This window comes from Dasypus novemcinctus, chromosome 5 (genome assembly GCF_030445035.2).
Source record: "Dasypus novemcinctus isolate mDasNov1 chromosome 5, mDasNov1.1.hap2, whole genome shotgun sequence".
Lineage (NCBI taxonomy): Eukaryota > Metazoa > Chordata > Mammalia > Cingulata > Dasypodidae > Dasypus > Dasypus novemcinctus.
The window spans coordinates 43,132,784-43,158,188 of record NC_080677.1 but is presented as its reverse complement, the minus strand read 5'-3'; the positions used below and the strand labels follow the sequence as shown (position 1 = coordinate 43,158,188).

Genomic DNA, 25,405 nt, shown 5'->3' with positions numbered 1-25,405 from the left:
ATAGAAAGGTAGGTAGAGATAGAAAGTTTAGTTTGATTCCTGCTATGACAAATACCTCACAATGTTGGCTTAAACAACGGGAATTTATTGCCTCATGATTTTGAGGTTAGAAATCCAAAATCAAGGTATTGGCAAGGCTTGCTTTCTCCCTGAATCTGTAGCATTCTGGTGCTGGCTGCTGACAATCTTTGGTGTTTCTTCGCATGTATCTCTGCCTTCCTCCACATAGCAATGTCCTATTCTTTCATCTGCTCTTCCAGTTTTCTACTGACTTCTGTCTCATCTTATGTTTCTCTTTCTGTAACACCTTCAGTAATATGGATTAAGGTCCCCCCTCCTGCAGTTGGGTCACACCTTACCTAAAAATAGCATCTTCAAGAGGTCCTCTTTATAATGGGTTCACACTCACAGGAATGCAGATTAAGATTAGGAAATAATATTGGGGTTCATAATTTCTTAACTTCCATCATTATAGATGATAGACAGATGGGGTATAAATAAGACTAGATAGATAGATAGATAGATAGATAGATAGATAGATAGATAGATAGAGATAGGTGAATGGATGGATAAAGTCGGCATAAATGTGACAAAATATTAAAATATTAAAAATTATGAAGGGTATAAAGTGCTCACAGTATTTTTCCTTCAACCCTTCATAAGTTTAAAACTTTTCAACATAAAAAGTTGGTGAGAAAGTTTTCTTTTGTTTAGAAGGGCAATTTACATGATATAAAAAGTAAGTATGTTTTCATAAAAACTAGGAAAATTTTGCCCCTCTGTGTCTCAAGGTAAAAACTAATTATGAGAGGCTGTTATCATAAATGAGTTTATATATACATATACACACACACATATATATATATACACATATGTATGTAATATCAGCACTGATTTTTTTAAGTGCTTAGAAAAGTGCTTGGCACACAAGTGCATGTTCTATAAGTGCTCAAAGAATGATACATATATGCATACATACTTGGGGCCCACAATATCTGCCCTGAAGAAAGAAATAAAAGGAAGAAATAAAAATAAATGTTGCAGTCCACCTTAGTCAAATGACCAATTTCTAATACTCCCAGAGGCTCTGCTGTCAATCATCTTGCCCCCTCTCCATGTGTCTCTCTCTCTACTGAGTGAGATGCATCAGCTCCAAGGCCAAGGACCACTTAGACGGTTTCTCTCATAGTTCAAGAAAGGTGGATGATATTTTGACCCTATAATTAATCGACAATAAATAAAGAATAAAACACTTTATTAAATCTTTGTCTCTTAGTGTCTTGCAATTTCCATCTCTAAGTCCAGACTGTAGAACAACAGGGACTGACTCCAAAATAAGGGACCCACAAACAATGTTGAAGCAGGAGCTGATTGTGTTTTACACATTTGCTTTAAAGACCAGTATCTTCTGCATTTAATTTCCCTCTGTCATCTTCCTAATGTAACATGTTTTGATAAATTCAGTCATAATGAGATGTAAATTTCTGCTAATGTAATAAAATGCTCTTTTTTTAGGGATTTGCTTTAACAGATAAAATCATAATTCAAGTAAATGAAATTATAATTATGGAAGTTAAGAAATTAGAAATGGGCTGGCAAATATGAAAGGACAAAGAGATACACCTTTTCAGTTAACACAAATCATATCACCTATATGACCAGTCTTATCCATGAGTGAATTAATTGTCACTAATGTTCACCATTTTTTTTCTTCCAGAGAATTGACAGAGGTCATTGATCTTTCCAGGTTTAAAAAGTTAAAATACTTATGGCTTCATCATAACAAGGTAATTTCCTATTTTATCTTTAAATAACTCTATAATTAAATGATCACACTTTCATATTTTAATAAAACTAATGTTTAAAGGTATTAATATTTTTCTATACTCCTAAAGTACATTTAGGTAAGAAACTGATACTATACATATGTAACTGGTACATTGAATAAGTACAATTTGTTAGATATTATCAGAAAGCAATATCACTTTTGTGTTCTGTGTTGTATCAGAATTAGTCTTTGGGGAAAGATAGTTTTGGAGTAGGTAGGCAGGATCAGAGCAGAAATAAATGAAATTGAAAACAACAGCAACAACAACAACAAAACAATAGAAAAAACAACAAAACCAAAAGCTGGTTCTTTGACAAGATGAACAAAATGGACAAACCCTTAGCTAGACTGACAAAAAAAGAGAGAAGATGCAAGTAAAATCAGAAATGAGAAGAAGGACATTACCACTGACCTCACAGAAATATGAGAGATGTAAGAGAATACTATGAATAACTGTATTCCAAAAACTAGACAATGTAGATGAAAGGGGCCAATTCCTAGAAACACATGAACAACATACACTAATCCTAAAAGAAATAGAAGACTCAACAAAACAATCTCAAGTACAGAGAATGAAACAATCATCAAAATCCTCCAAAAGATGAAAAGTCCAGAACCAGGTGGCTTCACAGGTGAATTCTACCACTCATTCAAAGATGATCTAACAAATGGTGCTGGGAGAACTGGGTATCCATATCCAAAAGAAACAAAAAGGATCCCTATCTCCCAATTTATGCAATAATTAACTCAAAATGGATCAAAGACCTAAATATAAAAGCTAAAACCTTAAAACTTCTACAAGAAAATGTAGGGAAACATTTTCAAGATCTTGTGGTAGGTTGTAGTTTCTTAAGCCTTATACCCAAAGCACAAGCAATAAAAGAAAAAAAATAGATGAATGGGACCTTATCAAAGTTAAATGCTTTTGTTCTTCAAAAAACTTTACCAGGAAAGTAAAAAGGCAGCCTACTCAATGGGAGAAAATATTTGGAAACCACACATCCAATAAGGGCTTAATTTCCATGTTATATAAAGAGATTGTACAACTCAATAAAAAGACAAAAAGATTAAAAATGGGCAAAAGACTTAAATAGGCAATTTTCCAAAGAGGAAAAACAAATGGCCAAAAGGACATGAAAAAATGTTCAGTGCCACTAGCTAGTAGGGAAATATACATCAAGACTACAGTGAGATACCATTTCACACGTTATGGAATGGCTATTATATAAAAAAACAAACAGAAAACTACAAGTGCTGGAGCTGATGTGGAGTAACAGGAACACTCTTTCACTGTTGGTGGCAATGTAAAATGGTGCAGCCTCTGGTGAAGATAGTTTGGCAGTACTTCAAGAAGCTGATATGCGCTAACAGTACCATTTTTAGGAATATATTCAGAAGAACTGAAAGCAAGGACTCAAACTGACATTTACACATTGATGTTCATAGCAGCATTATTCATAATTGCTAAAATAGGGAACCAGTCCAAATGTCCATCAACTAATGACTAGAAAGCAACAGTGGAATACAATTCAGCTATAAGAAGAATTGAAATTGAAATGACAGCATGGATGAACCTTGAGGATATTATGTTGACTGAAATAAGCCAGACACACAAGGACAAATACTGTATGATCTCACTACTATGAACTAACTATGATGAGTGAACTCACAGAAGTAAACTCACAGAAATAAACTTTGGAGTATAGGTTACTAGGAGATAGAATGTGGGTTGAGAATGGGAGCTGGTGCTTAATGTATGTAGTATTTTTAATAAGGTTTATTTTAAAAGTTGTGGAGATGAATAGAGTTGATGGCAACATATTATAGTGAGTATAACTAAAACTACTGATTTGTAAAAGCTATTGTGGCAGAAAGGGGTAGTCTGTGAATTGATGGAATTGAAAGGAAGCTAGAAAATATTCTAGGGACTGTTAAACAGTGATTTCAGTGGTGAATGAAGATTGTGGTTAATAGTATAAATATATGAATGGTCTTCTTTTACCAAGTGTTAAAAATATGGTGATACACTGGAAAATTACAACTAATGTAACTTATGGGAGATAGTTAACAATAATATTGTAATATTTCTGCAGCAAAGGCAAAACATATATCAAATTGGTTCTAAGGAACGATAGGGGGTATATGGGATTGGGTGATTTTTTTTCTTTTTGGAATAATGAAAAAGTTCTAAAATTGACTGAGTTGATGACATGACAACTCTGTGATGAAAACGAGAACCACTGAGTAAACACTTTGAATGGACTGTACAAAGCATGGGATTACATAAGATGGTGAATCCTGTAGTGAAAGGTGGACTGTGGTTAACAGAACAAATATGAGAATGTTGTCTCATGAACTATAACAAATATATAATACTAATACAGGATGTTAATAATCAGGTGGATTGGGGGAAAAATACACCAAATATAAGAGATGGGCTATAGTTAGTAGTAATATTTTGATGAAGCTCTTTCATAGTTTGTAACAAATGTTTTACAATAATGTAAGGTATTGGTGGTGGGAGCGTGTATGAGAACCCTGTATGATGATATGCATGTTTGTTTTGTAAGTTCACAACTCTTATTATATACTTGTAGCTAATGTGTGTTCGTGTATGAATAATATACTTCAATAAACATTTTTTAAATGAAAAAAAGAAACCTGTTCATTTATTCCCAGGTTTGTGGATGAAAATTTAGGGGGTCTTACAGCTTTTCTCATCTCTCTTAGGTAATGCAAAACATAGCACCAGTTCAGAAATGAGAATTCCCAGGAGACAATATTAATTACTTTTTAATTCACAAATGAGACATTATGTGTCTTTTCCAGCTAGGGCTGACTGCAGATGGCCTCCTACTTCGTTTCAGATATGGAGGTATGGTCTGCTGCTTTTTTTCCCTCTCAGCTGCATCTCAGCTCACTCTAGGATTGGCATGGAATTGAGGAGGTGTGGGGAGTAGAGGAAAGACAAGGGGGAACCAAAAATTCTTGATTTCTATCCCCTGTTACTAACAGATGTCCAATACTGATTCTTTTCCTTTTATGGATTATCCAGTCTCCCCTGCTAGACTCCTCCATTGCTAACTCCTCTTCTCTGGCCTCTCCAGATCTCACTTCACATTTTATTTTCCTGATGCTAACAACCAAAGGTCTCCTGGCCTTGGCAAACTACATCCTTGGGTAGGATCACTTGTAAAATGCTGCAGATCAACACTCCTACAGTGGTTTCATCTCAGTTCCCAATGTCAGAGGCCAGGTTGGTTGGTTACCTCCCAGTTGCTGCACAAGGAGATTTGGCTTCTTCAGGAGTTGTCAGGCACAGACAGTCCCAAACTATAGAAAACACTCTTCAGGCTTACCTATGGCCCTTGGAGCTTCTTTTATGAAGCTAGGGTTTAGGAGGCAGTATCCTTTAGTGGGGATCTGACTGGGGTTCCAGGCTTCTCCCTAAGTCAAAGAACAAAATTGAACTGATATTCAAATCCAGTAATTATATTTATTCGGTCAATCCATTGTCCTCACTTTCTGACATTTGACTTTCTAACACCTTGTTATCTGTTCTTTATAAACTGATAAACCAATTTTAACATTTTCAATTTAGACTCAAAAATAATTTGAATTTTTAGTTACAGTCAGCCTATCTAGCAGTAGTCCCACTTCACAACATTGCATATTTAGACATTCATGTTTATGAAACTATTTCAATATTTCATAGACTTTTTAATCTTTTCCTTATTAGAGCAATTGTAGGTTTACAAAAAAATCATCCAGAAAATAGAGTTCCCATATTCTCCCCTCACACATTTAGTTTTCCTTTGCATTAGTGTGGTAGCTTTGTAAAACTGATGAAACAATACTATTATTATTAACTATAGTCCATAGCTTACATTAGGGATCACTGTGTTTTCCAGTCCTATGCTTTTTTTCCTTAATTTTTCTTCTAGTAATATATATATATATATACACAACAAAAAATTTCCCCTTTTAATCACATTAAAATACCTAATTCATTGCTGTTAATTACATTTACAATGTTGTGCTACCATCACCACCATCTGTTATCAAAGCTTTCCTATTAGTCAAACAGAAATTCTGTAAACATTAAGTATTAACTCTTCATTCCCTTGTATGTTAGTTTGAGTCTTTCATGGACCACAGAAAATTATGTTCTTAAATTAATCTATTTCTGTGTGTGAGAAATTATTGTAGGTGAAACCTTTTGATTAGACTGTTCAGTAAAGTGTAGCACCGGGTGGTGCTTAATCCTTTTACTGAAGTCCTTTATAAATGAGTTGAATAAACAGTGAAGAGAGGCCTCAGACACAGAGAGAAACCTCCAGAGCTGAAATCAACATAACCCAGGAGAGAGAAAGCTGTAGAAGCAGACAGAAAGTCACAGTAGCATAGAGAAAGCTGTAAGAAGCCAGAAGCAGAAGGCAATGAGACCCAGGGGAGAAAGTAGAGCCCCAGCAGATGTCTCCATGTGCCTTGCCATGTGAGAGAGAATTCCAGGATTGCTGGTGACCAGTCTTTTGATGAACCCTTGATTTAGACATTTTTCTTGGCCTCAAAACTGTAAGTTTCTAAGTTAATAAATCCCCATTGTAAAAGCCAACCCATTTCTGGTATATTTCCTTGGCAGCCTTCAGCAAACTAAAACATCTGGTAACTTGTATTTTATTTTCTGACTCTATGACTTTATTTATTCTAATTATTTCATGTCAGTGAGATCATACAATATTTGTCCTTATTTATTTATTTATTTTAAAAAATAGTTAGATTATATATATGTTACATAAAAAATGTAGGGGATTCCCACATGCCCCACTCCCTACCCCTCCCAAACTCTCCCACATTGACAACATCCTTCATTAGTGTGGTACATTTGTTACAATTGATGAACACTGTATTAGCCAAATACCAGATGCAAAATACCAGAAATTGGTTGGTTTTTATAAAACGTATTTATTTGTGGTAGGAGCCTACAAATACCAGGCCATAAAGCATAAGTTACTTCCCTCACCAAAGTCTATTTTCACGTGTTGGAGCAAGATGGCTTCTGACGGCTGTGAGAGTTCTGGCTTCCTGGATTCCTCCCTTCCGGAGTCTTGCTTCTCTCTGGGTTCAAGAGTCCTTTCTTCCTGGGATTGGCTTCTCTTTCCTCTGTGAACTTACTTTCTGGGGCTCCAGTGAAAGTCTTCAGCATCAAACTCCAACATCAGAAACCCTTAACTCTGTTCTTTGCCATGCCTTTTATTTATTTATTTTTTTAAAGATTTATTAATTTATTTATTTATTTCTCTCCCCTTCCCCCCTTCTCTCCCCCCCCCCCCCCCCCCCCCCCCCCGCCGGTTGTCTGTTCTCTGTGTCTATTTGCTGCATCTTCTTCTTTGTCTGCTTCTGTTGTTATCAGCAGCACTGGAATCTGTGTTTCTTTTTGTTGCGTCATCTTGTGTGTCAGCTCTCCATGTGTGTGGTGCCATTCCTGAGCAGGCTGCACTATTTCGTGCTGAATGGCTTTCCTTACAGGGCACACTCCTTGCGCATGGGGCTCCCTACACAGGGGACACCCCTGCATGGCAGGGCACTCTTTGCGCGTATCAGCACTGTGCGTGGGCCAGCTCCACATGGTTCAAGGAGGCCCAGGGTTTGAACCGTGGACCTCCCATGTGGTAGACGGATGCCCTAACCACTGGGCCAAGTCCATCTCCTGCCATGCCTTTTATCTGTGAGTCCCCCCACTCACCAAGGGGGGAGAACTCAACACACTAATTATAACTCAATCATGCCCAGGTACAGATCAGATTACAAACATAATCCAGTATCTATTTTTGGAATTCATAACCATATCAAACTGCTACAATATATACTGGAGCATTGTCACTATGTGTGGATTATAGTTTAAACTCTCTCCCACATGATTTTGTAAGTTATGACAAGATATACAATGGCATGTATCTGTCATTGCAATGCCATTTAGAGCAGTTTCAGTGTTCCTAGGATGCCCCCATATTAACACCTATTTTTCCCCTCTCCCTTCCCTTACAACCTCGTGTGGCCACTGCCTCCACATCAATAATAAATGTTCTTCCATTGCTAGAACAGTAATTCTATAGTAGAATAACAGTAAGTCTACTCTAATCCATTGTTTATTCCCCAATCCTGAGGATTCTGGGATGATGATGCCCACTCTACCTCTAATTGAGAGGGGGCTTAGATCCCATGGGTCATCTTCTTGCAGTTGTAGACTCTCTCTGTTCCTTGGGATGGCCATTGTCCATCATCATCTCCTTGATAGTTGTCCTGGGTGAGTCCAGTAAACTGGAGAGTAGGTGTTCCATCTCTATTGAGTTTCAGGGCCTGACTGGCACATGGAAAGCCTAATGATTTAAGTCTCTTGCACATAAACCTATCAACTCTAGTACTAACTGTAGATTCAAATACAAGGGGCAGAAGAGCCATTTGTAGGGAAACCACAACCGAGTCCAACTCTATCACACTGGGGAGCATAAATTCCAAAGTAGGGTCCACTGGTAGGGTGCTCAACTACTGAGCTGCCAACCCTGCCTGTAGTGTTTGGATGTCTCCAGCAAATATTTATCTTTTTGTGTTTGGCTTCTTTCACTCAACATGATGTCTTCAAGATTCATCCATGTTGTTGCATGTATCAAAATTTCATTCTTTCTTTGACTGAATAATATTCCATTGCGTGTATATACTACATTTTGTTTATCATTCATCTCCATCTGGTGACAGACACTTGGGTTGCTTCCATCTTTTGGCAATTGTGCATAATTCTGCTATGAGCATTGGTGTGAAAATATCTATTTGAATTCCTGCTTTAAGTTCTTTTGGGTAAATATTTAGAAGTGGGATTGACAGGTAATTCTATAGTTGACTTTCTTTTTTTTAAAATTTTTGCATAATTTTTATTTTAAAAAGAAGACTGTGGTGCAATGGGTCAAATGATGGCCTTTTTAATAAATGGTAATTTGTGAAGTGGAACTTTCTGAGGAACACTCCAACCTGTTTTGTACAATGGCTGCACCATTTTACATTCCCACCAATGAATGAGGGTTGGTATTTCTCCACATTCTCTCCAACACTTGTTTTCCATTTTTTAAATAAATTGGAGTTTATTAGACATTTCTAATGGATATAAACTGGTAAATCATTGTGGTTTTGATTTGCATTTCCCCAATGCCTAATGATAGTAAACATCTTTTCATGCACGTATTGTCCTTTTGCATACCTTCTTTGGATAAATGACTATTCAAGTCTTTCCTTTTTTTGAAATTGGTTTATTTATCTTTTTGTTGTTGAGTTGTAGGATTTCTTTATAAATTCTGGATATTAAACTTATCAAATATGTGGTTTCCAAATATTGTCTCTGAGAGGATAGATTGTCTTTTTTCATGATGAAGTATTTAGATGTACAAATGCTTTTATTCTGAAAAAGGTCAATATTTCTATTTTTCTTTTGTTACTCATGCTTTTGGTATAAAGTTTAAAACAACAGTGCCTAATGCAAAGTCCTGAAGATGCTTCCCTATGTTTTCTTCTATGTGTTTTATAGTTCTGATCCTTATATTCAGGGCTTTGATCCATACCAAGTTAATTTTGTATATGGTGTGAGGTAAGGATCCACTTTCATTCTTTTGCAAATGGATAGCTAGTTTTCTCAACTTCTCCTGTCTATCATATGGGAGGTACCAGGTTTGGGTCTTGGGGCCTCCTGGTGAAGGCATGCAGGCCTGAATGGTGAGCTAGCCTGTGCGGACAGCTGGACTGTGTGGCAAGCTGACACAACAAGATGATGAAACCAAAAAGAGACACAGAGAAAAAGACAATGAAAGACAGAATGAACCAGGATGCTGAGGTGGCTCAAGTGATTGAGTGTCTCTCTCATACATCAGAAAGTCCCAGGAATGGTTCTTGGTGCCTCCTAAAAGAGAAAATGAGAAGAGAAGACGAGCAGACACAAAAGAATGCACAGTGAATGGATGCAGAGAGCAGACAGTGAGTGCAAGTGGCAGGGGTGGGTGGGGGGATAAATAAAAATAATCTTAAAAAAGACAAATGACCAGATTAAAAAATGGGCAAAAGGCCTGAATAGATATTTTTCTGAAGAAGAGATACAAATGGTGAATAAACACATGGAAAAATGTTTAACTTCCCTGGTTATTAGGGAAATGCAAATCAAAACTACAATGAGATTTCATTTCATACTAACTAGAATGGGCTACTGTTAATGAAATAGAAAACTACAAGTGTTGGAAAGGATGTGGAGAGAATAGAACACTTATTCAATGTTTATGGGAATGTAGAATGGTGCAGCCACTGTGGAAGTCTATTTGACAGTTCCTAAGGAAGTTAGATTTAGCTGTTAATGTGACTCAGCAATACCACTACTAGGCATGTACCCAGAAGAACAGAGCAGAGACAGAAACAGACATCTGCACACTGATGTTCATACAGCATTATTCACAATTGCCAAAATACAGAAACAACCCAGGTATCTATCAATTGACAAATGGATAAACGAACTCTGGTATATATACATGATGGAATATTATTCAGCTGTGAGAAGAAATGAAGTAGTAAAGTATATGACAATGTGGTTGAACGTGGAGGATATTATGTTGAGTGAAGCAAGCCAGGCACAAAAGGACAAATAGTGTATGATTTAGCTCTTATGAACTAACTATAATGAGCAAACTCACAGAGTTAATAGCTAGAATATAAGTCACCAGAGAATAGACTGTGGTTAGAGAATTGAAAGCTGAGGTTTAATCTGCGCAGAATTGGTAAAAACTTGTTTGTAAATGTTCGGAAATGAATAGAAATAGTGAAAGCCCATCATGGGATTTGTAATTAGTAGTGTTAACATATGGGTATGTTAGTGGTTTGTTTTTTGTTGTTTTATTCTTTTGGTTTTTTTTTTTGAGTGATGAAAATGCTCTATTATTGATTGAAGTGTTGAATGTGCAACCTAGTCATTATACCAAATGTCATTGATTATACACTTTAGATAAATTATATAGTTTATTTATAATTGAAAAAATAAAAGGTGGTTTGGGGGAAAGTACACCAAATGTAAGATACAGGCTATAGTTAGTAGTAATACTTTGACAGGGCTCTTTCATAATTTGTTACAAATGTTTCACAACAGTGCAAGATATTTGTGGTGGGGTATTATATGGGAGTCCTGTATGATGTTAGGCATGTTTGTTTTATAAGTTCACAAGTTTTACTATATACTTATTGTTTAAAATAAATGATATACTTCAATAAATTGTTTTTAGAAAGAAAAAGAAAAAGAAAAAAATGATCCTAGGTTCATCCTTAGATCCTGTTAAGATATGCTATTGTTTCCTATCTCCCAGAGAATCAGCACATGTTGAGAATTTAGAAATTTGCATAAAGTTAAATATTTAAAAGAGAATTTTTAATGTGTAAAATTAGTGAAGAACAAATTGAAAATTAAAATAGTTTTAATGTGCTCTCATAAATACTTGATAAAGAGTTCTCTGACAGTACTTTCAGGTAGCTTTACCACATGTTTTGCATCGTGAAACTTTTGTTGGTTCCTTCAGTCAGATTTGTGTATTAAGTGTGGCTATGTATATTTGTTTATAAATATCATACTTTGCTCCAAAGGATTTTTAGAGCAGCAACAGTCTCATGGTAGAGTGAAGATCTATTTAATAACAAAACAAACTAGCATGCATTCCATAAAATTTGGACTCTTATGTGTTTTTGTTGCTTCAGGGCAACATTAATTCTATCCCTTGTGTCAGCTTCATTGAAGGAATTATATTTTGTTGAATATTTAAAGCCTTCTAAAAAAAAAGGAAATGAATATAAAGCTTCAGTGCATGATTGTGAAATTCATATAGATGAACAACATGTATCCAGTAGTGATTTGAAATAATTTAGCTAAGAAATATAATCTACTTCTGGAAAAGAGCATATATAAAAGCTTTAACAATGTGATATTGAAAGTATGAGAAGGAAGGAAAGTCTGTTCACATTAGATAAAAATAGCTATTTTGGAAAAATTTTTAAGTGTATAAACTATTTTCAAGTCTGTAAATCTATTAAAATAAGATCCAAATGAATATATTGGGAGGAACACCATAAAAATAAACTTAGGAGTCCTAGAAGTATATGATCATTTTTATTTTTTTAAGTATTATATAAAAAAGTCCCCAATAAATATTAATACTTAGTTTTATGTAAATTTGTGAAATATTACAATTTTAGTATTCAAATATACAATAATATACTATTTTAAATCACACAAAATTGTAGGTTTTTTCAGAATTTCACCGCATTGTATTCCCACTGGGCAATAGGTCTTTGCTCACAGGGTTTCTCAACCTCAGCACTACTGACTTTTTTACCTGGATAATTCATGGTTGTGGGTGCCATCCTTTATATTGTAGGATATCCAGGAGCCTGAACAAATTAAAAATTCTAATATTTTTTCATAAACACAGTATTTCCATTGTTATCATGTTAGTCACAAATGGCATGTAATCATCAATTAAAAATTTGATGAGGGTAAATCCATATATTGCTTCGTGTTTTACTTTTCTATTGTTTTAAAAAATGTCACTTTTTCTTATTTGATATTTTACCTGTTTTGCCACACTGAACTTTTCTTTTCTAGGGTACTAGTTAAGGTACAAGAACTTCACTCAACAGAAGTCCATTTTAACTTATGTAAGAAAAAAATATTGAAAAGATATTAGATATATACTGAGTTGCTTGAATCAAGCTCAAAAAGTTCTCAGGACCAAAGGAAGCCATGGTCAAAGCCATGCCATGCGAAAGGTTTCCACAGACATTGTGACTTGTCAGTCAGCAATGAAAGCCCCACTTTGGGCTCCCACTGCCCCTGTCATCAGTGCTGGATGCTGGACGCCTCCACCAGCTCCCATCCCATGGAAAATGTGTATTGCTGCCTCTGTGTGTGCCACCACAAATTTAACTCCCACCTGTCTCTATGTCTATGAATTACTAGATTCTGATTCAAAATTCTGGGTGGATTCATTGAATTGGCTTAGCCTAGGTCACGTGTCCACACGCTGGCTGCCAGGAAGTTTGGGAAAGCAAGTACCTTGCCTTTTCTGCTTCTCTAGTAGGGAGGAGGGTCTGACTACTACCCAGATTCATAAAATGAAGAATTCCTTGAATTGTGGAGAGTAAGTTTAGATTCTGGGAAGCCAAAAAATAATGTTAAGTGTCTGCCACATTTATTAGATAATGTTTAGAAAGATGAAAGCTAAAGGAATAGCTCAAAAATCAGCATTAGGGATAATTAAGAGAACTTGGCACAGAGTAGTTATTTAATAAATAGATGTATAACTGAGAGCTCAGGTACAATTATGGTTTTGTCCCGTACCAGCTGATATTTAGCAAATCACATAATCTCTCTAGAGCTCCTTTTCTACTTATGTAATATAGGGTATTTTTAATCCATATAAGTGTTTCAAGGGTGTCTTGAAAAATAAGTGAGCTGACATATGTGAAGCACTGAGTCCAGAGAATGGCACACAGTAGGAATAAATTAAATATTGTGGTAGGGTGAATTATGTACCTCAATGAAAAGCAAATTCTTAATCTACATTCCTGTGGGTATGAACTCATATGCACATTAAGACTTTTGAAGGCATTATTTTTAGTGAAGGTATGTCCCAACTTAATCAAGGTGAACCTTAATGCATATTAATAGAGTCCTGGGAAGTGGATGTGGTTCAAACAATTGAGCTCCCACCTACCACGTGAGAGGTCCCTGGTTTGGTTCCTGGTGCCTCCTAAAGAAGACAACAAGCTGACGTAACAGGCAGGCACAGAAAACTGACATGAGAAACACAGGAGAAAGAAAATAATGGGAGAGACAACAAAGCAGGGTATGGAGGTGGCTTGAGTGATTAGTTACCTCTCTCCACGTTGGAGGACAAGGGTTCAGTTCCTGGTGCCTCCTAAAGAAACAAAGAAAACAGGCACAGCAAATGCAAACAACAAGGGGGTGGGAAGAAATAAATAAATAAAATAAACCTTAAAAAAAAATAGAGTCCTTTATAAGCAGAAGATTCACAGTTATTCAGAGTAGTCCACACAGAAAGAAGCCAGAAGTCTAAGGAAACTGGAAGATGAGACACAAGGAGAGAGAGATCCCGATGTGACAGGAGGCAGAGATGCAAGTCAAGGAGCACTAAGGGAGGGTGCAGTAAGCCAGCACCAGAACTCTACAGACTTCGGGGAGAAAGCATTGCCTTGCCAGTGCCTTGATTTTGGACTTGCAGCCTCTGAAATCATGAGCTAATAAATGTTTACGCCAACCGATTCTCATATTTAGAACAATATTTTAGCTAATTTGCCTAATTTTCTACTAGTTATCAGTATGATTGTTGCTGAGATGAAGACTTGTGGAGTCCTGATCCTTTGTATGTGGCATGTATGTATGTGTTTCCTATCTAGAAACCTGTGATATTATCTTTGTCCCTGGTGTTCTGACATTTCATAATGAAGTAATTTTATTTTAATTCATTATGCTGAGCTTGGGAATTTTCAATATGGGAATGCATGTCTTTCATTTTTGAGAAATTTTCTTAAAGTATTTTGTTGACTTCTTCCGCTTCCATGTTCACTATTCTCTCTTTCTGGAGCTTCTGCTATGAAAATACTAAACTACTGAACTGGTCTTCTAATTTTATTACATTTTCTCGCTTATATTCTATTTCTTTTTCATTTGGCTCTACTTTCTGGGAGATTTCCTCAATGTTCTCTTCCAACTCTTATATTAAGTCCTATGTCTGCTTTTATGATTTTGATTCCAAGGTCTCTTTTTTGTCCTTTAAATGTTTATTTTTATATTGCATTTCTTGTTTCAAGGGTACACTCTCTTCTCTAATATCTTTAGTATAATATAGTGTTGTTGCTTCTGCTATTTGCATAATGTTTTCTCTAAATTGATCTTGTTTCCATTTATTTCTTTTGATCGCTCTTTTTCATGTCAAAATTGTTTCCTCAAATGTTCTTGACTATCTGCTCATATATAAGATGGAAGTCTAAAATGTTGATCAGAAGTACTGATCCTCATGTGTGGATGAAGCTTGCTCACTATGAATTTCACTTTTATCTGGCAGGGAAGTTTTGTGGAAAACCCTGATATTAGAATTTTTAGATTTTTAGATCTCTCCTCTTGGACTGACAAATTCCCCAACAAAGCCTATTCCTGGCCCCTTACTGATAGGTAAAGAGGTGGCTGCCAATATTCAGAGGGCCAAGCTGGGGAAAGAAGGCTAGAACTTCTCAATAGTCTGTGTACATACTAGCTCTTAATCTTTCTCTTTTCACTGAGGATCCTTTACCTTCAACTTTGCCTGGGGTCTAATGGTCCAGGAACTCTGTCTTTTATTCTTTCCAGAGAATAAACCTCTCCAGTCTTTTGGTGTTAGTTGTGGCTCAGTTGCCTGGTAGAGACACTGAAGAGCATTTTCTATGAATGAAAGTACTTTTTCAATATCTTTCAATAATCCTCATTCAATCCCTTTTCCTTTATCTTCATTTCCAGTTATTACGTCTTTTTAGAATATTGTAATATGTATCAAGTTGCCTTCTGATTTAGAATTTGACTTTCTTATTTCTCTTAATTCTATTATCATTTGACCATATGCTTTCCGCTTCCAAATGGCATTGTTACTCTCTCATTTCCAGTTCTCTATGCCTTTATGGATATAGGCCTTTTAAATCAATTCTCTTACTGTTGTTTTAAGTGAGCTTTTAGATGGAGAAAAATTGGATGTTTATGTCCAACCTAAATCTTTAACCAGAAATCCTCATCTATACAATCTAACTTGTATAATTCTGAAGTTCTCTTCCAAATCTAAAGTCTTTGGTTTGTTTCATGATAATAGAAGCTTTTTGAAGTCATCCTTTATGTTGATGACACCATTTGAGTTTAATGACATAGTTCCCATAGTTGATTTTACAAGCTGATACCTTAGAGGATTGTTATGGGGCATAATTTGAAGGATACTGGAAGTTTCCTCAGAGCTCAAATATCTATTCAAATAGACATAAAGTCAACAATTAGAGACTAATTGATCATAATCCTCTAATTTAAAAAATATCTCTGGAATAGTTTATCTTAAGCCTAGTCAAACACATAATAATTTACCTCTGTAAAATGGGATTCTACGGGAAACGGACTTTGGCCCAGTGGTTAGGGCGTCCGTCTACCATATGGGAGGTCCGCGGTTCAAACCCCGGGCCTCCTTGACCCGTGTGGAGCTGGCCATGCGCAGTGCTGATGCGCGCAAGGAGTGCCGTGCCACGCAAAGGGTGTCCCCCGCGTGGGGGAGCCCCACGCGCAAGGAGTGTGCCCGTGAGGAAAGCCGCCCAGCGTGAAAAGAAAGAGCAGCCTGCCCAGGAATGGCGCCGCCCACACTTCCCGTGCCGCTGATGACAACAGAAGCGGACAAAGAAACAAGACGCAGCAAATAGACACCAAGAACAGACAACCAGGGGAGGGGGGGAAATTAAATAAATAAATACATCTTTAAAAAAAAAAAAAAAAAATGGGATTCTAAAGCATGTTGAAATAGGATAAATTAGGAAGGAAAAGGGAATAATGGGATGCTCAGGGACAAAAGGGTGCCAGGAAGAGAAAGATAAATGCTCAAAGGCAAAGTTGATAGAGACATGAACAAGTGCACTTACTTGTTTGCGTGTTATTTAGTGCTACTGTTGGGTAGTTATTTTAGTTTGGATTGGTTGGTTATTATATTAGTTTATTAGAGCTAATATAACAAAGTACCACAAAGCAGGTGGCTAAGACATCAAGAATGTATTGTATTACAATTCTGGCAGCTAGAAATCCAAAATCAAGGTGTCAACAGGGCCATGCATCCTCTTAAATCTGTAGGGGATAACCCTCCCTTTTGTCTTCCAGCTTCTGGTGTTTGCTGGCAATCCTTTGTATTCCTTGTCTTGAAATTGCATCACTCCAATCTCAGGCTGTGTCTTATAGGGACACCAGTCATTTTAGATTAGGACCCATCCAATTCCATCTCATCTTCGCTATACACTATTTCCAAGTAAGTTCACATTCAGTGCCATGGGTTAGGGTTTAAACATATCTTTTCAGGGGACACTAATTCATTCCATACCAGGAAGCATTTGCATCTATCAAGGGTCTGCTGTTAGGTTTTCAGAAACAAATGTAAACACCTCTTATGGGGTGGGGCCAAGGTAGGACAATGCCTGGAACCCAAAGCCAGCCTGAGGTAGAGCAGCCAGGTTAAAGCCTACTGTTGAGAGCAACCAAAATTATCTGAGAAGTTAAGATTATGCCAGCTGAATAGAGCAAGGCAATCCAGTTGCTCAGGCCAATTCTGGGAATGAGCTGAGCTGGAGGGCTCGGCTTTCTGTCCTCCAGTTAGTATAGTTGTTTCCAGCAAGGACTCTGGACTCATTGGCAAATCCTTGTTCTACCAAATACTGTGTAATCCTGGACAAGTTATTTAACCTCTCCATGCCATAGTTTCCTCATCTTAAAATAAATTAATAATGGTATTTCTACCTCATCAGTTTGCTGTGTCTTATATCTATCTACTTATTTACCTAGTATATAGTGAGGTTATATCGTGTATTATTGAAGTGCCCAGAGACTATTATATTTATTTTCTACTTTTCTTCCATTTCAGGCCAAATATTTTTACCTAGACATGTTTTAGGAATATTAGAGTTATTGCTGAAATACTAAAAGAAAATTAATTTGGGATATATTTTTCTTTACTCAATCTAGTCATCTGATATACTTCAAAATAGTGTCTTCTGGGTGTTTCCTGTATATAAAAGTGTCCCATAATTTGGGGAAAGAGGACAATTGCGATGTAACTTATGTCAATATTTAGTTTAGAAGTCAGACAAATTGGGGTTTGAATCTTTGCTCTGCTGCTTATGATCCCTGGACTTTGAGAAAAGTACTTCTCCGAGCCTCAGTTTCCAACCAGCAAACTGGAGATAAAACAAACAGCATGAGGCTCTTGTACGGACCATATTAAATAGTGTCTGTGACAGCATCCAGCTCAGTATCTGGCTCATAATAAGTACTTCATAAATGTAATTCTCCTCTCCTTCATCTAAATCCTTCCTCTAAATCAGAGGTTCTTAACTGGAGGGGATTTCCCCACCAAGTAGCATTTTGCAATATCTAGAGACATTTTGATTGTCATGACTAGGAGTTGGGGTTCTCACTGGCATCTAGTGGTTAGATGCCAGGGATGTTGCTAAACATTGTACAATTCACAGGACAGCCCCCACAATGAAGAATTGTCTGGCATACAAAAATGTCAATAGTGCCAAGGTTTTAAAAAACCCTGCCTACAAGAATGCCTCCTTAATTTTAAATTTATACTAGAAACATTTTCCTACCTATAAATGCTTCTGTAATTCCCTGTAAATGCTTTACCTTAAGTATAAGAGCTCTTAGCTCTATAAAAAGGGGTAATAATGGTAATAATAATAATACATAATAGTTACCATTATTAAGCACTTGCTAAGTGCTAAGACTTGAGTAAATATGTGATTTTCAAATGTCAGATTAAATATCAAAAAAATACTTTTTTTTAAGGAAAAAAAATCAGTCCTAGAGCAATCCGTATAATCAATAGTGTGTAACATTGAACTTGGGACTTCATAGATGGGAACCAGGCTCTCAACCACTGAACTACATCCATTCCCAGTATATATCTATTAATTGATAATCATAATAAAATTTTACTTTAATAAGGGCTTGAGTATCAGGAAAATCATAATGTCTTCCAATTCCTGTTCCTAGATCTTGACTTTAACAACCTGATACATTGCAATTGTGTTTTAAGTCCTGGGAATTCTACCTTGGAACCATTTCTCAATTCCCTCATGGCTCATCTTCTACTGCCATTACTCTACTTTGGGCCACCATCATGTTAACCTGAATTAGGGTAACCACCTCCTTATTTATCAGGTGCCATTACACTTACGATCCTCTCTATCTTTTTTCCACTCTGCCGTTTTCTTTCTAAACTAAAATTGGACAATAACTTTCCTCTATACAAAATCTTTCAATAGCACCTGAAGGCTCTCATGATCTGGGTTGTCTCTTGCCACTCTATTCCCATTCATACCCACCCAACAAACAGTACAGTCTTAAAATCCCAGTAACCGTGTCCCGAGGATTGTTAATGCTCTTGAGGAAACTGTGATTCCATGGTAAGATGAAACTGTTGAATTTATTAGAATTCTACCTGTGTTAATGAGTAAAGCAAGACAAAGCCTCAACTAATTAGTAATGTTCAGTCAATGTGTGGTTGGGCAGGTGACTGGAAAAAGAGAGAAGAAAAAGTCATGGTTTCCACTGATGTTCTTTTCCTATGCTGATGTCAGGTGTGGCTATTATTAGAGCAGGGAGTGGTGAGCGGGAGAAGGAAAGGAGTGGATTACTGCCAGAAGGCCAGGAGAGAAAATGGAAAAAGACAGGAAGCCAACTGGCACTCATACCTTCCTGCCTTGACAGCTACTCCTGCCCAGGGGAAGCATGGCTACTTTTGTGAGTTAACAGAAGCCGTGGTGAAACTATTGGTGGTCCTTCTGCATAAGTGCAGCTGTAATTCAGTGGAAATGAATGTGTGAAACAATGAGATGAACAGCACAGTCGCCTTTTATAGCTTCAGAACTTGTGAGTGTTGCAGATAGAAGGGAGACAATCAATTAAATATACCAGTATTCAAACTTTTGATACAAATCAAAAATGTTTTTTCTGAGATGTGAGAGTTGCATGAATAAAATTTCCAATAAATGTTTATTAAGTCAGAGGAGTTGGTATCTGTCTATATGAAATCTATTCACAAAAGACTAAATAGTTCTATATAACTGGTGAACATAGTTCATTTCTCTGATAAGCTTTAATAAAAACACAAAACTAATTTACAATCAAGGGCATATATTTTGACACATATAAAGCACTAAATACTACTAAATACTTGATCAATAACTAGTTCATGAGGATGTTCTCTCTGCTTGATGGTCAAGGTATCTTATACTTAATTTACCTGCCAACCTTAGACCCTACCTGCCCCTCCTCTGTTACTGTATCAAGTCTCATCCTTGCAACTCAAACAAACATATTAACTTATATTAAAGTTATAGACTTAGTATTAAAATACATTAGGTTATCATTACAAAGTTACAGAAACATTTTTGAGTTCTTTATTTACTCTCCAACTGGCTAGGAATTCAATGCTTGTAACATTTGCCTTTACTTCCTTTAATCTAACTCAATGGTTCTTAAACTTTTGTAGGCATAAAAGACATAATGTTTAGAATTGAATACCCCATATCTTTATTGTATTGTATTTGAGAATTTCAAGAATGTTTTTGATTATTTCCCATTCATATACACTGAACTTAGAAAATCTAGCATTAACAGTGTGACTCCCATTTTGTGAGGAGGGTGGGGAAATGGAAAGGACAAGATACTTTAAAAGAATACTCTAAGAGATTTATAGTTTCTTTTCTTTAGAAAGACAAAAAACTCTAGTGGATCACATGATCAGTTGTGCAAGTCAAACTAAATGTCGGGGTAGTCAAGAAGATGGAGTTACCGGGAAAGACCTTGTTAAAAAAAGATGGAATTTGAAAGTTATGTATAAGTAACAGGTTTATGCTGGGCTTTGCCTTCTAGTTGTGGATGGTGCCTGGTTTAGAGTTGTTGGCGCTGGGCCTGACCTGGCAAAGTTACTTCCCGACTTTATGCAGATTCCAGAGTCCTCAGCTAAACTTAGGAATCTGTTTATCAGAATGACAGCGTGCCAGAGAAGAGGAGATGGTTTTCAGACTGCAGCATAAAGAAATATAGCACAGAATTAGACCATTATTCAGGAGCTCTGACACAAAAGATCTGGAGGAGGTGAGAGTTTGTAGAAACAAAAGTAGGGCATAACAAAGCAAGAAGACAGAGATGCAAGAAGATCAAAGGATGTTTTCAAACAAATCTCTGGAACAGCAGAAACCTCCTGTGGCATTGTATAGTGTGCTGTGCCTTGCTGGCCTGGGGCTTGTTCTTAAGAATGAGCAGACATATACCAGGAAGAGAAGATATGCAGAAAAGAAAATCCTAATTAGTAAACATATCGGAAATGGCCTTGGCATCATCTGAGGACAGAGCCTTGGCATATAATAGGCAATTAATAATATTTTTGGTGACTTGATGGATATGTGATGCTAGATCCAATGAAAATGTATGGAGTAGAACTGGGAAAAATATTGTTAGAGCAAAAGGGCTAGGCCAGATAACAGAGGCTTTGAAAACCATGCAAGGGAGTTTGGCCCAGATGTGGTCAGAGCAGTTTGTTTTAAGTTAGCTTAAAACATCCTTTTCCTCGCACTGTCCTCAAGAACAGTCTAGATCTAAAAAAATTAATTATGGTAGCAAAATTCAATGCTTATTGTTTTATTACAAAAAATTTTTTAAATTTAAAAAAATATAAAATTAATGTAGAAAATATTTTTTCTCTTTCATTTTCAGCTCCATGGGATAACCTTTTTAACTAGAAACTACTGTCTGACAGAACTGTATCTAAACAACAATGGAATATTTGATATAGAAGGTATGTCTTAAATTTTACCTGTCAATTGTACAAATTTCAATGAAGTTATAATCTTCAATTGTGATATTGCTAATGATGGGTAAAAATATGTTTAAACATTTCTGTTAGGTTATGTGATGGAATCTATCATTTGGTAATGTTTTTATTTACATTTCATTGTAAGAAAAGTGCTGTTGGTTTGGTTTTATAAATCTAAATTATATTTGCCAGAAGAAGAAAAGAACATAACCCCACCCAAAGCAACCAAACAAACAAAATAATTTCTACAGGCAAAAAAAAATTAAAACAATAACAATGGAAAGAAATAGATTCTATATTCCCATATTGCAATTGATCATTTGATCAATTGTGTGTGTTTTTGTTTGTTTTTTGAGGTATCAAGGCCAGGGACTGAACCCTGGATCTCAAGTGTGGGAAGTTGGCACTCAATCACTGAGTCACATCAGCTCCCCTGAATTGGTCCCTTCCTTTGGTTTGCTTGTTGTTCCTGCTACTGTTTAGGAGGCACTGGGAACCGAACCTGGGTCCTCCCATTTGGGAAGCAGGCGCTCAACTGCTAGAGCCACATCCACTACCCTCAATTATGTTCTTAGTAAAAACTCATAATATTAAGTATCATTCCTCCTTTCATTATTTGTAATGTAGTCTTTGTTTTGCTAATCATTTATTCATTATTTTTAAATGTTTAAAATATGGTAAAAAGGTTTGTTTGTTTTTTACAGGCCTGCACTATTTGCCTTCATTGCATATCCTCATGCTACACCACAATGAATTAACAAACATTGATGCAACAATGAAGGAATTAAAGGGAATGCTAAATCTGAAGATCCTAAGTATCAATTTGCACTTATATGTGGCCATTAGTTAAAATAAAGTGAAGAATTTTTCCATTTTTCAGGTTTAAAATTAGAAGAGCAATTATTATAGCTAAAATACTCAGATATTACTGAAAATGAGATGAAATTTTATTCTTTTTTCATATATGATTTTGAAAGAATAATGGGTAAAAAAAATTTTTGTGAAATGATGTGGCATTTCAAATGAAAATGATAAAAGTAACAAAAGATGTTAAAAAGATGTAAATATGTATTTTTTAATCTTACCTCAAAAGCAATTTTAAAACATATATTACATGATTCCGTTTATGTGCAACATCTATAGACACAGCAACACTGAGAGGTAGCTATTAGTTTCATTTTAAAATAGATTAGTGGTGATGATAAGGCGGTTAAGAGGTGATAACTGAACAGCACCGGCTACCTTTTTGGAGTGAAGAAAATATTCTAAAACTGACTGTGGTGGTGGTTGCACAACTTTGTCACTGCACTAAAACCCATTGAATTTTCATTTTAAATGAGTGAAGTGTGTGGTATGTAAATTATATTACAATAAAGCTGATGTCTAAAAAAAATACATTTTAATCCTTCAGTTGAACAAACAACAAACTTCATTCATGTATATTGACTCACAACCAGGAAGGAACTGAACTCAGTATTGGGAGGAGGTGAGAGATGGGTTGAAAATAAATACTACACAGTCCCTACTCACTCATGATTTTGAAGGGGAAATGAGCATATACAACCGTAATTCAAGACAAAGTGTTCTGAGGCATATTAAGGTAAAAGACCCTAGATACATGAAGGGCTTTTCAAACTTTTGAGTTTGGAGATTTTTAATATATGTCTTGAAATGTTTTTTACTATTCATCTGGGACATTGTTTTGTATACATGTAAACTGATGTTGATGGTGGAATTCTTGATCAGATCAATATATAAAGAGTGACTTAAATTTTTGTGTGTTTTCAGTGTAATCAGTTATGTCTAGCAGATAGAAGAAAATTAGTTTTTGTGCTTCTAGGTAGATTCATTAAATGCAAACATAAAGTCATACCAAGGTGATGGCAATTTCTTGCTTATTTTGGCAACGTGATGAGGCCACTGGCTGTTAGGAATTTCTTAGAGCTTTCTGGTCGTCTAGGAAAGACTCAGGACTGGCTTGCATATTTGAATTATCTAACCATTCTATGCTGAACAAAGGCTTTTACGATTAAAGAATTGGTTATCCTAGATCCAGAACTTGCTTATCCTTGTTTTTCTGTAAAATGAGGCTAATACTTCTCAGGGTCACTTTTAACATTAAGGTAACTCTGTAAAACATTGTATTTTTTAAAAAAGCATTGCTCATCAATATTTTGAAACAGGAACAAAATCAAAAGTTGTTTTATTGTGGATTATATAATTTACATATTGAATTAAGTTAAGATATATACAGTCTAGAAAGTCTGTTAATTAGTTAATAAATTTGAGAAAATATACCTGACATTCTAAATAATAATCATTATAACATCTTTGAATATTTTTCCTTTGGAGAAAAATGTTTTCTTATCATAGTCTCACTTAAATCTTCATAGCAATCCTATGAGATGATTAGGATTTGTAATGTTTCCAACATGCAAGGTTCAGAGATTTAACCAAACTAAGGAATGTTGAGACTCAAACTCATGCCTTGTTTCATTTATTTATCATTTATATATATATATATATTTTTTTTAAGATTTATTTTTTATTTATTCCACCCCCCCCCCCCCAGTTGTCTGCTCTCTGTGTCCATTTGCTGCATGTTTTTTCGTGACCACTTCTATCCTTATCAGTGGCACCAGGAATCTGTGTTTCTTTTTGTTGCGTCATCTTGTTGTGCCAGCTCTCCATGTTTGCGGTGCCATTCCTGGGCAGGCTGCACTTTCTTTTGCACTGGGTGGCTTTCCTTACAGGGCGCACTCCTTGCACGTGGGGCTCCCCTATGCAGAGGACACCCCTGCATGGCACGGCACTCCTTGCACGCATCAGCACTGCGCATGGGCCAGCTCCACACGGGTCAAGGAGGCCCGGGGTTTGAACCGTGGACCTCCCACGTGGTAGGCGGATGCCCTAACCACTGGGCCAAGTCTGCTTCCCTCATTTATATATTCATGTAATGTTTGTCATTCATTCATTCAATAAATGTTGATTGCACGCTTACTATATGACAGTCTATTAGATAATAGGGATACAAAGGTGAACAAGAAAGACCCAGTCTGGACCTAATGGAACTTAGTTTTATCCTCTTAGCCTAAATATTTTTTAGAGAGCTGGAGTGGCTTTCCTAGAAACTATTTGGACAGTTTTCTAAATGTAAGAACTTAATGATTTAAGCAAATTTATGTTATACAACATCATCTTGATAGCAATAAACAGTAGTAAACAGTGTTGTGCCCTGCACAAGGGTGCCCAGCCCTGGAGTGAAGTGAGCCTGAAATCCATTCCATGCCCCACTCATTACCCATGTCCTCAAGTGCAGAACTGTGAAAGCCCTGAGGTGGGGGCTCTTGGGAGATACCTTATGTAATTCTTTTAAAGCCTTCTCTGTCAGTGGCGCCTGGTAGTGTAATTGTCCACATTTTAGCTGTCACGACAATGTAAGTGTCCTTTACCTAAAATCATTGTGAGTTAATTCAAGTTATATAATTGTCCAACTGAGAATCTTATAGCAGGATCACTTTTTGAGGTAGAGAGAATACTATGCCCAACTACAAAAAAGAATTTTCTGAAAACTCTCTGTAGCAAATATTCACATTCTGAATCTGTGCGCTATTTTCGTGATAGGTATTGTAAGAGGAAAAAATATTTGTATTTACATAATATTAATTTTATTTGTGCAGCAAAGTCCTCAGATTATGTTTCTATGAGCCTCATTTGCAATCACAGATTAGATTTACCTCACTAACTAAAAGGCAAATATGTGTATTTTCAAATGATAGAATTTTTATTTGTCTTTTCATGTTGTAAGACCATATAAAAATCTAAGGCATTATTCCACTTCAAATGCAAGTTCTTCAGAGGGTGAGAAAATAGCCTGGAGGGTTAATCCATTTCA

General features: G+C 36.2%; 1 protein-coding gene across 1 annotated transcript in view; it reads left to right on the top strand.

The window, feature by feature from the left end:
* The window catches only part of LRRC72 (leucine rich repeat containing 72), a 56,197-nt gene that overhangs the window by 14,903 nt on the left and 15,889 nt on the right, over positions 1-25,405 (top strand). The window contains exons 3-5 of the mRNA XM_004467958.4: positions 1,718-1,787; positions 21,411-21,492; positions 22,215-22,325. Of these exons, the coding sequence (XP_004468015.2) occupies positions 1,718-1,787; positions 21,411-21,492; positions 22,215-22,325 (263 nt within the window). The remainder of the gene's footprint in view (positions 1-1,717; positions 1,788-21,410; positions 21,493-22,214; positions 22,326-25,405) is intronic.